Below are 17,390 nucleotides of genomic sequence, written 5' to 3' on the forward strand. Positions count from 1 at the left end.
AAGCCACCCGCGGGACATGGACACGTCATTAGCATAGCTGATCACCAGGCTCGTATATGAAGAACTGACGGAAGTCCGGGGCACAGGTATGCTGTACGGTTCATGGATGACCTTGGTTCATGGCGACGCCGAAGTAGTCGGTGCGGATAGGCTCACCGGCATTGGGCACGTAAGACTCAACAGTTCATTCGTTAATTCATGAAAACGGTAACGCTAGTGCTTCAAACAAGTAGGTTATACAATGCGTCAAGCAGACGTTACATGACCGTCTACATAAATAGTTATCCACAACGAAACTTCTCTCAAACCTTCAGCTCAATGGCACTTTATAAGGTCCTACGAGGACTAGCTCAGCAGATGACAAGTAGATGACATCACCGTTCAAACAGCTTGACACATTCTGTTCCGTGAAGGTCGAACTTGTTTGTCTGATGGAGCGCCGGGACCTCGGGTGACGCGCTGACTCATACACCACCTCGCCACATTCCTGCACCTGACCTGTCAGTGCAGACGAGGCCCCACGTCGCCACGTAGACGAACTGTCAGCTTGAGGACACGATAAGATGGTGTAATGTGACATTTGTATGTGTCAAGTGTCGTGTAATTATGTCTACGATGAGGGTATCACCTGGAGACTAAGTAATTTATTATACCGAGGCGTTTGTAGTAAGTATAGGGACGATGATAAGAGTGGGGACAGTACCTACGTTTTCGGAAGTAAGCGCCCAGATGTCCTAACAGACAGCAAATGGGTAGTTGCAGGGTGCAATGGAAGGGGGAGGGGTGAATCGCTCATGGAAAACACGAGGTCAAAATACACCCACGATGGCCAGGTGTATCTGTTACGAGGGCGGACCAGTCCCTCACTACCACCGGAGGAGGTGTGCTGTCTCGGCCTCCGCCTACGTACCGCCCACCTCCTCCGCGGAACAGCGGATGGGCGGGCTGGGACAGACGGGCAGACAGACAGACAGACAGACAGACAGACAGACAGACAGACAGACAGACAGACAGACGGACGGAGGGCTGGGCGGACGGCGGAGTGGGCGGAGGGCGGCCGATCGGGGGAGATAGCTCGGCGGCAGCCCGGGCGGGGGCGGCGGCGGGGGCGGCGGCCCGCTGCGTGCAGACGGCACCGTGATGCTCTCCGCCCTCCCCCGCCCTCCGCCGGCCACTGGCTATACCCGCCGGTGTCGCGTGATTCTCCCGGCACACCCGTAATGAGCAGGGAGCGGCGCCGCTGGATCCCCCATGGAGCGCAGTTTCTCCGGCATAGCGGGACCAAAAATTGGGGACGATGGTTTAGGAGTAACGGAAAGCCCAACGAAGTGTATTGCCCTGGAAAACCGGCCACCGCCCACCTGTGCCGGCCTTTCCCTTTGAAGGAAAAGAAACAGAGTGCTTGATTCGATTAATTGATTGAATTGAATGGTAATGTCGCCTGCATGATGCAGTGAGACGGAAATACCATTCTATTGCTGGCCAAGCATGTTGGAAAAGTAACAGCGTCCCTGGCCAGGCTTTTCCCACTTTCTCGGCTGATCCACAGGTCACGTTAGGAGCATTGACCCAAAGCGAATGGCACGACTTTAACCCTAGACGATGTTCGGAGAATCAATCAGACAAACCAGACATGGAGGGTCACCGGGTCGCTACCATTGACCACCGCGGCCACAGGCACAAACTCCATCGCCGCTGCCGGTGCCGGGCTGCCGTGCAATTCGCTCCGCACAGTGGCGCGTGTGTAGGTATTGATTCTCGCTCGGCGGGCCACAGCTGGGCCGCTGCCGCTGCTCCTGCCGCCGGCGTCGGCTGCGACGACCGGCCGTCGGCGTCGGCCCGGGCCGGGAGCGGACCGGGCCGGGCCAGAAACGGGCCGACCCGGGCCGGGCCGACGACACTGCCAGCTCGGGTCAGAGGACTACTGCAGCTGCGAGACAGCGAGTGTGTCGCAGAAACAGCCGAGAGTTGGGACAGTTGAAAAACAGGGGAAGGGAAGCGGAAGACAGTGGAAAAATAGCATCGGTGTGACCCAGAATGTTTTATACAAGGGATGGCCTTTGTACGCTGTCAGACTTGCAAAAATCTTCTCCAGCATCCGTCCCACCCAGAATTATGACGATTACGACATTGTGCAGGCTGTTTTGGTCAGCGCTTCGCTCTCGCGGCCGCCCGCACGTCATAACACATCAAACGAAATAGCACACAGACACACATACACACACTGCAGAGCAGAGATGATTGCAAAAGTCACAACACTCTCACAGCTGATTGCTGCTACACGCGCTGTGACCGTGAGCGACCAGTCACGCGCAAAAGCACGTGCGTAACTGTCAACTTTGTCAACTACGTCGTGCAGTTTGACAAATAAATCTATCGACATTTTTAGCTCGACCGTAGGCTTATAAAGTGTCATCAGCCGGCAAGGAATTCAGAGTTTGTACCGAAATAAGACCGAGTTGGAAGGCCGGCTGGGAACAAAGTCCTCCGTCTCGACGATGAGAGGCTAGCTAGATAATTATCCCCGACATATACGGACCATTGCGTAGCACGCAGCCTCACGGGTGGAGTGCCGGGGCGGGTGTAAATGTCGGGCGCGGGGTAGGTCAGGTCGCCAAGGCCGGTGCCCCGCCCCGTGCACTGGGTGTTTGACAGATGGCCAGAAATCAGCCTCGCCGTGACCTTTTACCACAACAGTTACCGAGGGCGAGGGGAAGGGGGGTGGGTGGGGGTGGGGGGCGGTGAGTCACCGTCTACGTTTATTCGCCGTAATGATTACCTCACCCACAACTGCGCAGCTCGGCTGTGGTAGTGAGCTGGGGGCGGCAGCCGGTTTCCCGCGTGGCACGCGTCGCAACACAACAAAAACAGCCGCCCCGTGTCAGCTCCGTAGATTGGCGATCAATACACTCACTGAACGGGACACCAACACGAGACAGCGCACGTTTTACGCGGTATGTCCAATCGATTATTCGCCGCATTCATTTGCGTTACGTCGGTGTGCTATAATTGAAAACAGCGGAAACGGTGCACAACACTCCAGCTGCATTAGTTATGGGTTGAGTTGAACGTTAGTTAGTTGGTTACCCGTGGGGGAAGGGGAGGGTGAATAATCATAAGCAAGCTGATAAACAACGGTGACCAGACTATGCGGTCAATAACATCAAATCCTCCACCAAAGCTGCTGCAAGTCCTTCCGGCTCCATCATCACAGCGACACTGACGAGCTGCAAGACGCTCACCGAAGCGACAAATTAGCATGGACGGCCGACTGGCAGGGCGACCCCTACCCGTGGGAGGGGCGGGACTGAATTCGAGCCGTCGCCGCGCGACCCACCGCCTCCAGACACCAGCAGCGTCATTATAGAGGCCCGGCTCCCTTCGGCAGAGTAAACGGATTACACCGCTCCTGACTACTGATCAGGCCGGGGTTCGACAGCGCTGCTGCCGCCGCCGCCACCGGGCGGTACGGGGGTTTTTGTTTCAGTTATCAACGCCCGCGTGACTGCCTGGAATGCCGGCCGGGGTTTCGCATTCACATGAGCCGTGACCCGAGCAGGCAGGTCTGAAGGGCACTGCGCTGTGCGCTGTACTGAATGCTGATTATGGATATTAATGCTTGCAGAATGATGGGTTTGGCAGGCAGAGAGCTACACAGCTGATCAGAGCATATCAAGTGCAATCAGGCGATGCCATGATAAAGACCTTGTCTGGCGTATGTGTAGTGACGCACGCCCACACGTATATAAACAAACGCACGTGTGTCACGTGACCCACCTGTTGCCAGCGCTCCTCCAGCGAGCACGACGAGAGGAAGCAGCCCTTATCCAGCACCAGCTTCAGCTCCTGGAAGATGTTGCCGCTCGGGTACACATCCATGGCGCCGCCGCCGTCCCGGCCACCCATCAGCACGCGCCGCGCACCGTCCGCTCGCCACCGTCGCGTCGGCTGCCGGCCCCGGGGCTCCGACCGTCCGTCGACTGACTACCGTCAGAGTCGCTACCGACGGCCCAGCGTACAGACGGCCTTGGCGCCGCCGGCGGCCAATCAGCGCCGCCGTACGCCGGTGTGACGTCATACGGCAGAGCTGTGGACCAATGGGAGGGCGGCGGTGGTGTTTACGGATGTGGATACGGCGGGGATTCTCTCCGTCGGTGGGGACGATTTGTGGGGGGGGGGAGGGGTGAGGGAGCAGCGGCGCGGGATTGTGGTGTGCAGACATTCAACGAAAATGGCTGAGCACTGAGCACGTAGTTACCAGTTACCACACAACAAAACAATGCCCATTCACAGGCTACTTTATCAGCAGATAATGCAATGGCCATCAGTTCAACGATGTAACTGCAGATCAGGACCTGTTGATGCCCACAATCCCACATAAAGTAGGTATAATATGGACAGAGATAAGACACGATGCGAACGCAGCATTTTTAGTCGCAACATGAACACTGGACATTAGACAGTTCAAACTCAAAATGTGATTGGGACTTAGGTATTATATTCAGGATTGAGACAGTATCCAACTATTCCATGCCGATGCTGTGATTGATCATTACTTTCCGTAACAGCCGTAGGTATCTAAAAACTTGCCACATAGCTTTGCTACACTTTTTATGGATGATCATATTTGACGAATGACGACCCAAGGCCGAGACGAGATTGTCTTACCAACAGTTCGTCGGGTCCGATAGACGCATTATGAACGATTGGAGAGCTCTTCGGTCAGCCGAGGTCATGTCAGCAGACCGCAGCTTGCTGCTCCTGAAAGAAAGCGACGAAAGTCACGACAGCTTAAAAGGAAAACATCAATGCAATCCGCAAGGAAAGTCTTTTTTACAACAGGGCATAGTTTAACAATTTTTTACTGCGTCCCAAAGTTGAGCAGTGCACGTGCTACGACTAAGGGCACAGGGCAAGGAACAGAGTAGGGCACTGAGGAGGGCAGAAAGTAGGGCACGGCAGGTTACAGGGCATGGCACAGGACATTTTAGAGGGAAGGGTACAGGTCAGGGCACACAGCAGAGCACAGGTCAGGGAACCGGACAGGGCACAGGGCAGGGACGCAGTGGGTCAAATCAGCAGGGGCTACGTCCCAAGGCGAGGGGGCTGCGTCCCAGAATGGGATGCAGTAAGTGCCTTAAAATATGCCACAGCAAGCACGACGAGAGGATCTGATCTCCGACGATACTTTGGCATACCGATACCTATGTATTGCTTCAGGATTTCTAAGTCTCATATACCTACCAACAAAACGATGCAAATAAGGTAGGTAAAAGAAAAACCTAAGATGTCACTCACCAACTACTTTCCCTCAATGTGCCCTTGATCTGCTGGCACTAAAGTCCGGCGCAGTTTGCCGTCCTGTCCTGTGGTTCGCTGTTGAACATGGCCTCCAGAATCAAGGAGCTTTGTTTTTCGGCTTCCCTTGAGTTTGTATTTGCTTGAAAAAAAAACAGCTGATAATCATTAACTTCACATGCTATATTATTGAAAGTAACAAAATGACGACATTCGAAACCAGGCAACAATTTCCTCAACCTCAGACCTTACCTACTCCTCGCAGCATTTACCGCAATTGAGCAATGAAGTCCTGGCGGCAAAATCACGAACTATCAGTACTACAGATGACGCTGCCGACGCTGCCATGTTTGACAGAGCGCGCCATCTAGCATCGTGTGCTGCGTCATCTAGCCATTATCCACTTTCTGAAGCCTAGCTGTGCTTGAATCATCCCTCGCTAGATGTCGCTGAAGTATCGACACACGAGTCGGCGCTCGGATGTTTACAATCGCCAGCTGGCGCGCCAGTCGGAGAGCGGTCGTGGAAGTGTAGGGGTACACACCGGACTTCTGCTGCTGAAGGGTTTATTGAAGTTACCGATCCTCCTGGGATGGATTGATTTGATATCTAGAATTCATCACAGTCTTCAGGTGAGTTTCGTTTTGTCCTGGATTGACATGCGTTTTCTGTGAGACTTGTGTTCTTTTGTCAACTAATCCGATAATGAAATAATGGACGAATCAGAATTGCAATTATGAACTTTTGTGCTAATACGCTGTTTGATTATAAGTCATCGAAGTAGAAGGTAGTTGTAACTCTGTGATATTTTCTTTTTTGTTATCTGCTTGTCACGCAATTCTTCAGTGTCGTAGACGCTGACTTCAGTTGGGCAAACTAGACCTTTGGAATCAAAATATGGAGGCATCAATAATTTGATTCTGGTGGGAGGAGCCATGACCAAATATGGGCATGGAATCAATTTTTTGATTCATTTGGGTACACTTTTGACTTCAAATGAATCGTTACGGTTGAAAAAAGGCCCATGACGGTGAGATTTTTCTCTTAAAAGGTAGAAAAATGTGGTAGGTTTGCAAAAAGTGTTACCTCAAAGCTAAGAAATTGTCCCTTTGGCCTTGTGAATGGGAAAAAGACAGAGCCACTGTCCATCACATAAAAGCTGTTTTGAGGAAATCACACTGTATGTTATTTTTGTATCATGAATCACATACTAACCAATCAGTATTTGTGTAAAATGGCAAAATGAAATTTTTAAACCCCTAATTATCATTGTTGTAGTGCTTTTATATTATTTATATGGTGTTTACCTGTTGCTTCAGTTTTTGTATTCTTGACATTTAAAAATTGTGAATTGTTATCAAATGTAGTGAAGGTAAAGTACAACAATGCTTTAGGTATCAGTTGTGGTGCTGAGGATACCACTAAATGAGATTAATAGCAAGATAAATGCTGTATTCTTGCAAGTCATTGTTCCCTATCTGTTAACATTACCTGTGAATCAAAATAATGATTAGCCAGCTGATGGGGAATCAATATTATGATTATCTGTTTAAAGTGAATCAATTCCTTGATTGCCTTTCACTACCTATGGAATTCAAATTGTTATGATAGGAACATTATTATTTTGCTTAGGAGATAGTTCAAGCATTTCTGTTCAAGATCAGGCATGCTCCTTCATGAAACACTCTCTTATTTTAATGTGATTGGTAAGTTAGAAATGGTCTGCATTTATGCCCAAAAGGAATCAATCTTTTGATGCCTCCATATTTTGATTCCAAAGGTCTAGTTTGCCCAACTGACTTCTCGGTTTTCAGCGATTGTTACCTTCCGTCAAAGTCCCAGTCAAGCGAGTGCTGAGTAGGTACCTATATTTACCTATGCCTAACACATTTTGCTTGCTTCCGTGATCGTTTGTCCAAAAGTTTCTTGCTATTTCAATATTGAAAAGAAAAGAAATCGAAGTTTGTCTTGCAACTTTTCATCCTAAATCGATAATGCCTTCTGGATAGGTATATCTGTCGGGGATCGGGCTTTATATTGTCGCTACCCGGATTTGATCGTCCGTATCCCAGCAAACGATTTATCATCCAGGACCATTGGTCATAGAAGACCTTGACTAGAGTGATCAATCGCTGAACTCATTTTTGTGGTCGCACCCATATGGCCGGTGATCGAGGGAAGTCGGCTATCCGTTTCACGTATTATAATCCGTAGTCAATAGTCATCCCGTGGATTGGAACTGATTGCCGATCGAAGCATATCAATTCCACAATTTACATGATTTGCCCTTATAAACGCCATGTCCGCGCTGCATAAACACATGAGAATGATATGTCAACATGTTTTACGGAACATCAATCGTTTACTGTCTTTTCCAGTTCCTTTCTCATCCCTAGCAATGAGGTGATATCGCGCGAGTCATTGGAGGGATATATTTCCCATGCTCTTTTTATCCCTGTCAGATAATTATTTCCACTAATATCACCTCACGTCTGTCCTTATCCTGCACATATCACGATTTGTGATTTTCCGAGCTGTTGCTACCCAAAACCTGCAAAGCTTATGCAACATGACGTGTTTTACAGACCGTCTCCCTCCCCTAATCCCCCCCGTTAGTCCCTGTAAGTACAGCTTCTGTATTGGTGTATGACCCTGGGGATTCGCTAATGACTAGCGCTTATCACTGTAACGATCCGATCAGATCTCACAGGAGAATCATGGATGGTGTACTGCTGTCACTTGTCAGAAATCACTTTCAGACTTCACGTCTGTCGTTAGTAGGTATCCTTGCTGTCAGGGGCAGGGTATGGGCCATGACCGCCCATGACCTCTCTAAGAAATAAACTGTTATTTTCATTTCAACGACAGTGCATAAAAAAACACCAAACCCAAGATTCCTAGAGATACAAATAATAAATTTAAGTGGCTGCCCACCAGCCCCGGCTGAGCCATCTAATGTGCTCTCCGCTGTCCATATCCGCTGCCCGTTCCCCGCTGTTCGTTTGGTTCCACACTGACTCTCCCCTCGGGCGCTGACCAGCCCCCGCTCCCCGCTATCCGTTCCCCGCCGCCCGTGTGCCCGCTGTCTGTCTCTGGTGTTCCCCGCTGCCCGTTCCCCGCTGTCCGTTCCCCGCTAACGTTCCCCGCTGTTCGTTCCCCGCTGTTCGTTCCCCGCTGTCTGTTCCCCGCTGACGTTCACCTCTGTCCGTTCCAGCGGCCGGTCAGCGGTGCGGCGGCCGGAACCAGTGTTGACGTCATCAGCTGAGCGCCTCATCTCCTGTTGCCATGGAGACGGCCGTGCTGCAGCTCATGGAGAGCATTGTGAAGGACAAGGACGCGTGTGGCGTCATGGCGAGCCTTTTCGCCACCATCATCGGCGACCTCAAGGTGGGTCACTGCTGCAGCCCGCGGCATCCGTGCATGCGCTCGCTTTGCTGTGCAGCAGACCAATGCCCAAATATTTCACCCCGCTGATAACTTTGGCTATCCCTCCGTTGTCCTAGCGTCGTCCCTCCAGTTTCCTTCCTTCCATCGTTCCGCTCTCCTTCCGACTTCCCTCCGTCTTCCCTGCGGCGCGGCGATTGGGGCCGACGTGCGGCGGACGGCGCGGGGCCGAGTAACGGACCGACCGTCACGGAGCCGCCAGCTGACCGGACGGACGGGCGGCGGCGGGTGTCATCGGACCGGCGTCATCCAGCTGACGCCACCGGACGCCATCCGGTCGGTGGGACGGTGACGGTGGGGTGCGAGGGACGGAGGATGGGGGCGGGGAGGGGATGGAGTTCTTCGTTGCAGCTGTCATTCTCCTTTTTCCCTGCAGTCTACCCTGTCTCGTTTTGCTATATGCACTTTTCTGCTCCGTTCTGCTCTGCTCTGCTCTGCTCTACTCTCTCTCTCTCTCTCTCTCTCTCTCTCGCTCTCTGTCCCTCCCCTCCCCCTCCCTCTCCCCCTCCTCCCCTCCACCTCCCTCCCTCCCTCTCTAAGTGCTCTACCCGCCCCGTTGTGCACCGCCGTCCGTCCGTTTGGCGCCGTGTTTTTACCGACCACTCTCTGAGAGTGACCTGCCGCTGACCGGTCCGTCCTCTCAGCTGACCGATAGCCGGGGGCGGTAACCGACCGCTTAGGATACTGGCTCGACCCCCTTGATCCGTGGCAGGGGTGGGTAGAGGGGAATGCCACGGCGTTTTCTGAACAAGGTGTAATGTGTGGGTCAGGGTGGTCCAGTTACTTCCTCAGAGTTAGGTGTTGGGCTGGATCACCGTGCTCGCTCTGACTCTGAATATTGAATATCTGTGAAAGGGTAAGGCTTGTAAAGAGACCAATACAAGGATGACATCAGTAATCTTTGGATCAAACAGTCTAGTTGATCGTGATTGCGGGCTGATGGCGCCGAAATAGTCGCAGGTGACGGCATGGGATTACACTGTCAGCTCTAACGAAAATGGGATGTTGGGGAGCCTGACAGCGTGAAGATGATGCTGATTTTTATACTCTTTTTCAACTCGGCCAAATGGGAACTAAAATGTGTGGCGACGGTTTATATTTCAATATTTTTTTTTTTTTCAGTAAATGCATGTTGACCATTTTGCGCAAGTGACAGGAAATTAGGCATTTTGCGGTTTACTAGACTGCGTAGTTTTCAGCTTACACCGTGTTGGACGCCTCTGGGGAACACGATGTGACGGTTTCCAAATAACATCCTGCAGGCATTCATGTAGCAATCACTGAAGCGTATATGCCGTTGATGAGCTGTCTTTAGCACGTACGTCACAGTTGTGCGTGGATGACAGTGTTTCTTAAAGAACAGCAAATGGAGGAGCAAATGGATCAAAAAGAGACATTTGTTCTGTGTAGATATTGCTGCCTAAGTATGTAGTTTCAAATATGTTAATCTCAGTAGATTTACCAATCTCTGCTTATAGCTACCAACTGCATGATTCACACATCCCAGTGACCCTAGCCGTGCCCCTAAGCACCTGAGCACCACAGCCCGCACTCTCTGTTTCGGTGCTCTGACCTTTCATCTCATCGCGGGGGACTCCCGCCTCAGGGATTGGGCTCGTCATTTGTGACGGCTTTCTACCCCTCGGGACGGCAGGTCGACAAAGTTTTGGACGCGCCGCCACTCATATGTCTCAGCGCCCGAAAATGACATCAAAATCTCCGCCCAGCCAGCAGCGATCGTCCTGCGAAAAGGCCGAGAAGAACGTGCGGACGCATACCTACATGGCTGAACGCGTTTGATATATGCCGGGGCCGTGCGATGCTTATGAGAAAGCATAATGCCCATATATAACGGCGCGGAAGCGGCGCGTAATTCGTGCCGTTTTGTGGATCATGCCTTTTCGCGATTTATGTGTGGCGTCCGAGAGCCCCGGCGAAAATCTCGTCTAACCACAGAAAAGGGTGGAATAAGTAATAACGCATACTGAAATTGTAACCTGTATGGGGGCTCGGGCCTTCGCGAGGTGGTCTTGGATTGAGCGTCAGTCGTCAGTGCACACCACTTGTCGTAGTGTGTCAGTGACGTGCGTTGTACTAACTTGATGACGGCTGATAGGGGATTCTAAGGGGATTCTACTTTCTAGAAGTACTTACATACAGCCGTTGCCGCCGCTGTCTTGGCGGCTCTCTGCATAGTTTTGGTATTCCTTATTACTGCCCTGGGCGCTGGTTTATGTGGACTCGTGGCGGTTTTTACTTGAAGCCAGATGTGAATATTGCCTGACGAATACCGATGAAAACCGACAATACCTATAGCTCGAGATTTTAACTCTCCCAATGGACTGCCGTGGGCCGTGCTCCTGACCGGTGCTTTACGCTTATCGGACCTCATCATAATCGTCAGTCACGAACTGTTTTAACTGCACCACTCACGTATGCAAACTAATCCCAATCGTCCATGAATCGCCGATCTAACTCCAAAGCCAGTCACGTGCCGCCGGCCCGGAGCCGCCGGCGGGGGTGCCGTATCGTTATGCCAGGCACGTGATCGGTTGTGTGGCTTCTGAAGCCCCGCTCGGCTGACCAGACGTCCTTTTGGACACCCGACTCTACCCGTCTCGCGAGGCGTACCGGTCAATATATCTAAGACAATCCATTACACTATCCATACCTACACCCGTCTCTGTGACTACTGGCCCAATCGTCCGTATAGCACAACAGTCCAAGTCCTTTTTCTGAGGCTGTACCGGCCAAGACAGCCCAAAGACATCTTGCTAATCTCTGTGACTCAAGGTACTGTTTGTAGTGTCATGTAGACCGGCTGTCTACGCCTATTACCTACCTACCTTAGGTGTTGGTGTCCAGTGCCTTATCATGCGTTGATAAAAACTGTGCTGGGCACCGTCTCTCCGCCTCCCCCTGGCTTCCCGACTCCCCAGATCCCCAGTTCCCCGGTTCCCCAGCTGCCGGCTCCCTGGCTACCTCGCTCCCCGGCTGCCCGTCCATCCATCGCGGCTCGGGGCGGCTGGTCTAATGAGACGCAGCTCGGCCGGGCCGGCGGCGTAATGAACAGCATAGCTGCCGGGGCTGTGGGGAGCTGTGCTGGCGAGAAGGGTTGTGCGGTCGTGTTCGGGGAGAAGGAGGGAGACTGTGCCGGGTGGGATGTGGTGTAGGATTATGCTTGGAGAGCTGTGGTGAGCTGTGCCGGGGGTGGGATGTGGCCGATGTGGGGAAGGGCTGTGCTTGGGAAGGAGGTGAGAAACTGTGCTGGTCGAGCGGCAGAGCGAGCAAAGAGCTTGGGCGAGGTGGTGGAGCTGCTAAGCTTATTTCAGGACAAGGGATGGTAGTGGTCGGTGATGTCGACTGGTGGTCAGTAGTGGCTGGCTGTGGCCTGTGCCCACTGGCGTTTCGCGGTTTCTGGCCTATGTTTTGTGGTTTCTGAGTGGTAAGGGGTGGTGTTTGGATAAACTCATCGGTCGGTATTGGCGGCTGGTTGTGATCGCTTATATCAGGAGTAGGATAATGTTTACATATGTTTTATGATCGTTATCGATTGTTGTTTTTATCTGGCGGTAACAAGCCAAGTGGTGTTTTGCGAGGCTTCCTTCTGCCGGTCGCCGACAGTGACTTTTGATGTCTACGTGAAGTGTCTTGTAGTATCTGGCAGTCTGTGGCTAAGCCTGCATATCTGTGCCGTCTGGCGGCGTCTTGTGCCGCCCAGCGCTGTCTAATTGAACTCGGTTGTCTGCCCCAGATATCTGCCGTTAGCAGACAGTCCAGAACACCCGCTCACCCGTCCAGCCACCACAGCCGGCCTCTGAGACGTCCTCCGACCCTATCGAACGGGGATTCTATTTGAGAAATGGCTCCCTCGGCGGGTCGTGATTGCCCCTGGAGCGGCGGATAAGACCGGTCGGTCTGAGGCACTGAGCACCGGCTGGTGATAGTGGTCACTGACGGCTGGGTGTCAGGATAGTGTTCAGTGGTGGCTGGGTTTCGGGATAGTCGTTAGGAACCGCTGGATGTAACCGTCAGCCGTCAGGTGGCATTTGTGGGATGTGCATTGTGCATGGTGTAGACTGCAGTGTGTACCGTGGAATGGGGAACATTGATGCATTTGTTTTTCTATGGACAATTTGAGCATTTCATATTTCATATTTTTATTTCTAACTTCACATTTCCTCCTGCCTACCGTCCCACACTCCCCCCCCCCTCCGCCCCATCCCCGCCTCACCACACCCATCACTGCCCGTGCAGGAGGAGCAGCGCTGCACGACCCCTCCTCGCTCTCCATGTTGCGTGTCGGACGGGAGGGCGTGTCCCGACTCTGTCAATCTGTGGCCACCATGTTTACTCGTCCACCACCATGTTTGCTCGTCTACCACCACCATGTTTACAGCAAGTCGAGGCTGGTCCGACGTCGGTCCGAATTAGACGGACTGTGCGAATTAGAACGGACCAGTGTAATGGACAGGGCGGGCGGACTAGTGTAATGGACAGACGGGGGTGGTCACTGTGCGCACCGAATCGGGCTGAGTTTGTGTGACGTCTGCTGTCGAGATGGGTGGGCGAGGCAGCGGAGTGGACGAGGGACGGGACTGGGATGTTGGGTCATGCTGGGGACTGGTTTCAGAAAGAGAGGTTAGTGTCAGGTCAATGGGGGGAGATAATTGATAAGGTCACGTCACGCGTGCGATTCCAGAAGTTACGAATTCACTTCAAAAACTTGCTTTCAACCTTGATTTCGGGTATATTGTTGACAGTGCTGGTGAAGAAATCAGCAATGTGGAGAGTTGTCTAAAAGCTTCATTCTGGCCAAGAGGAGTATCCGGGGGAGCTGTGAACGTTCGATGACCCTAGGCTTGGCTGGGAGGGGCGGGGGGAGGGGCTTAACGATGGGGCGATGCGAGCTGCCAGGTCAGGTCGATCCCATGGTAACAAGCCCAGCCGCCGCCTCCTATGGGCCCCGAGCCAAGGCCGTATTCAGCCAGGCTCAGGTTTATTAGCGCCGTTTTTTTTTGCCGCCCTGTCGCCGTTTGTGTGTCTGTGTGGGTGTCCGTGTGTGTATGTGCGCTCCGTGTTAGTGTCTGGTTTGTGTTTGTGTCCCTCGGTCGAGTCTGGTGGCTGTGACACTGCAGCCATGGCCAGAAATAGAGCTCATTATATCCACAGACACACCGCTAATGTAGACAGGTTATGTAATACGCAGGTCTCGCTCCGAAAAGCAATTACTTTTTCCGGCAAATGTGATAATCATATTGCCACTAGGGAAGTTATTATCGTAAAACACTTGTAGAAATTGGTTCGTTTGGTCCACCTCATCGTTATTAGCTTCACTATCGCAGAGTTTTTGTTCACTGCTCTTTACGTGTCGTCGACTATGAGCTCGGCTCTCGCTACTGGCAAACGCTGCTGTGTTATCATGTATATCGTGGATATAAAACATGGGTACACTCACCAGTGGCGCTCTGTTCTGAGCCCGACGCCGCGCTCGTAGGGTCATCAATGCAGCGATTGGCTGCCATTGGCGAGCGGAGTCTGGCTGTCTTTGAATTCCGAGCAGGGGATATTGGAGTTCACTGGAAATAGGTTATTAAATTCATGGAATCCATGTGTATCGGAAGCGTGGCTTGCATGATATCGAGTGGCGATTCAGTAATCTCCGTAAATTATTTATTGGAAATATAAATATCGTGGCGAGAATAGAACACCCCGTGATGGTTGAATAACCCGGCGATGATTTGCGGCATTTCCTATTGATCTAATCAGCTGTCTATTCTATTCGAACCGCTGACGTTATTTAGTAAACTAGCGGCACTGAAGCTGTCACCTCGGACATTCAGTGCCGTCCCGTCGTGACTCCGTACGGTTTCCGCTTCTTCTGCCGTCACCCGTAACGTCACGGCGCGTGGCGGAGCGTGACGCGGCCGTCACGATCTCCCCTCCCCCTCCCAGCGCCACGCACGGCTGCCCCGGCCGCTGGGTGACCTTGACCTTTGACCGGGGATAAAAGCATCCATCATCGATCGATCCGACTCCCCGGGGATCAGACTGGCCCGATATCGGCCGGGTATTGTTCTGGTACAGCGGGCCCGCCGGCACTCTCTGTGCCGTGTTTTTATCCGGGGAATCGCGACTGTTCGGCGCCATCGTCATTATCACTGGCTGGTAATTAGATCACATTAGTAAATTTTGGTGACGTGCTATGCCTTTTTAGTTGTTTATCTGCTTTTTGTGACATCATTCATTTTGTTGACCCGGTCGATGTTTTTCTGGTATTTTTTTATTGCAGCAGGTAGGCATTCCCTTGTCCTCACCACTTTGCCGCAAATATGCCCATTCCGTTATTGTTCCGCTCGCCTCTGCTGCCACTGCCGCACCTCTGCGCCGCTCCTCGCCGCACCCCACACCACTGCTCGTCACGCTGCGCCGCCACCGCCGCCTCGTATGCGCCGCTGCTCGTCTTGCTAATCAGCGAATGTGACGGGACGAGCTGTGTCTGCCTTCCCTCCACTCCCTCCCCTCCGTGTCGGCGCTCCCCACCCCTCCCCCTCCCCACCATGTCCCTGTCCCAGCCGCACAGAGCGTGGCTGTCGGAGCCCGCAGCGGCCGTCAGCAGCTCTGTCCGCGCGAGCTGCTGCAGCCCTGAGCTGTCAGCAGCAGCTGCAGCAGCCCTGGGCTGTCAGTAGCCGCGGTGTTTGCTGGCCGCACGTCAGCAGTTATGTGGCGGCGCACCGCGCCCTTCACTGCTGATGTGATGGTTGGGAGATGTGGTGACGTGCAATGTCTCATTTTGCACCTCTCTCTCTCTCTCTCTCTCTCTCTCTCTCTCTCTCTCTCTCTCTCTCTCTCTCTCTCTCTCTCTCTCTCTCTCTCTCTCTCTCTCTCTCTCTCTCTCTCTCTCTCTCTCTCTCTCTCTCTCTCTCTCTCTCTCTCTCTCTCTCTCTCTCTCTCTCTCTCTCTCTCTCTCTCTCTCCTCTCTCTCTCTCTCTCTCTCTCTCTCTCTCTCTCTCTCTCTCTCTCTCTCTCTCTCTCTCTCTCTCTCTCTCTCTCTCTCTCTCTCTCTCTCTCTCTCTCTCTCTCTCTCTCTCTCTCTCTCTCTCTCTCTCTCTCTCTCTCTCTCTCTCTCTCTCTCTCTCTCTCTCTCTCTCTCCTCTCTCTCTCTCTCTCTCTCTCTCTCTCTCTCTCTCTCTCTCTCTCTCTCTCTCTCTCTCTCTCTCTCTCTCTCTCTCTCTCTCTCTCTCTCTCTCTCTCTCTCTCTCTCTCTCTCTCTCTCTCTCTCTCTCTCTCTCTCTCTCTCTCTCTCTCTCTCTCTCTCTCTCTCTCTCTCTCTCTCTCTCTCTCTCTCTCTCTCTCTCTCTCTCTCTCTCTCTCTCTCTCTCTCTCTCTCTCTCTCTCTCTCTCTCTCTCTCTCTCTCTCTCTCTCTCTCTCTCTCTCTCTCTCTCTCTCTCTCTCTCTCTCTCTCTCTCTCTCTCTCTCTCTCTCTCTCTCTCTCTCTCTCTCTCTCTCTCTCTCTCTCTCTCTCTCTCTCTCTCTCTCTCTCTCTCTCTCTCTCTCTCTCTCTCTCTTTCCATCACGCTCCCTCTTATCGCAGCTGTGGCCGCCATGTTTTGGTTGACGCATGTTACCCCGAATCGACTTCATTCCCCAAATGTTTGGATTTGTAGGCGATGACGGGTTTTGATGCCTCGGAGTGTTGATGCACAGCTTGAACCCCTCACCTTCGGATGTCTGTACGAATCTGTGCGACTTTGTACGAGAGACAGGTGCGGCCGCTGTGGAGGCTGGCGATGATTCACGGCCATAAATGTGATGTCGGGCGTCTGAAGACCGGTAGCCATCTCGCTGATAGGGGATCATCTGTCTATCGGCGGCAGCCTTTCAGTCGGAGCCGCCTCCGGGGTATGCTGTCCGTCTCTGAGGGGCAGAGCTTTTGAAGCTGTCGACAGTGATGGTGGCGGAGTTTGACTCAATGCCGGAATGCCTTGCCTACCTGTACTCGTCTGCCGTGTCCTCAGGGATCCCACCCGCTGTATTTCTCAAGTGAACACTTTGCTACTGTGGATGTCACTGCCTACTCATTTCCATTCCGATCATATTTTGTTCGCTGTCCAGTGTCCGGTTTCCCAGCCGACTTGTCCCTCCCATGTCACAATGAAAACCTACGACGTGTGCTACTAATGGAGCTTCATGGAGCTGACTGTATGTTCTCTGTTGTCCACAGGGCTCCCAGCCGTTGTGGGAGGAGATGGTCAAGAACGCGTCACGTCTCCACTCCTGCCTCAAGTGAGTACCGCACCCGGTGTGCGTCAAAGCGACATGCATCCAGCACTCAGTTCAGTCACCGAATGACACCCAGGAACCTGAGGTCTTACACAGGAGTCAGGAGGCTCACTCAAGTCACAATGCACATTCAGAATTCAGGAATCACACACAGAGTCGAGGAGTCACTCTCAGGACTCAGGATTCACACACGGAGGGCCAGAAGAGATACACTCGGGGACCAGAAGTCACAGACAAATGTCACAGGGTCCATACTCCAGAGATCATCAAAATCAGATGACGTTTATAGCTGTAAGATTTGACGATATATCGCCCAGTTAGCGATCTGTCGAACGGTACTGGCTCTTCCAGATATGGTGGCTCG

General features: G+C 52.5%; 2 protein-coding genes across 2 annotated transcripts in view; one reads left to right on the forward strand and one right to left on the reverse strand.

Moving 5' to 3' along the window:
• The window catches only part of LOC122366725 (Krueppel-like factor luna), a 65,514-nt gene extending 61,549 nt beyond the window's left edge, over positions 1-3,965 (reverse strand). Inside the window, exon 1 of the mRNA XM_043339259.1 lies at positions 3,778-3,965. Coding sequence (XP_043195194.1) covers positions 3,778-3,906 — 129 coding nt within the window. The 5' untranslated portion in view covers positions 3,907-3,965. The remainder of the gene's footprint in view (positions 1-3,777) is intronic.
• Positions 3,966-5,805: 1,840 nt separating this feature from the next.
• The window catches only part of LOC122366731 (protein MTSS 2-like), a 70,075-nt gene continuing 58,490 nt past the window's right edge, over positions 5,806-17,390 (forward strand). The window contains exons 1-3 of the mRNA XM_043339265.1: positions 5,806-5,930; positions 8,513-8,685; positions 16,968-17,029. Of these exons, the coding sequence (XP_043195200.1) occupies positions 8,584-8,685; positions 16,968-17,029 (164 nt within the window). The 5' untranslated portion in view covers positions 5,806-5,930; positions 8,513-8,583. The remainder of the gene's footprint in view (positions 5,931-8,512; positions 8,686-16,967; positions 17,030-17,390) is intronic.

This window comes from Amphibalanus amphitrite, unplaced genomic scaffold (genome assembly GCF_019059575.1).
Source record: "Amphibalanus amphitrite isolate SeventyFive unplaced genomic scaffold, NRLGWU_Aamphi_draft 000827F_arrow, whole genome shotgun sequence".
NCBI lineage: Eukaryota > Metazoa > Arthropoda > Thecostraca > Balanomorpha > Balanidae > Amphibalanus > Amphibalanus amphitrite.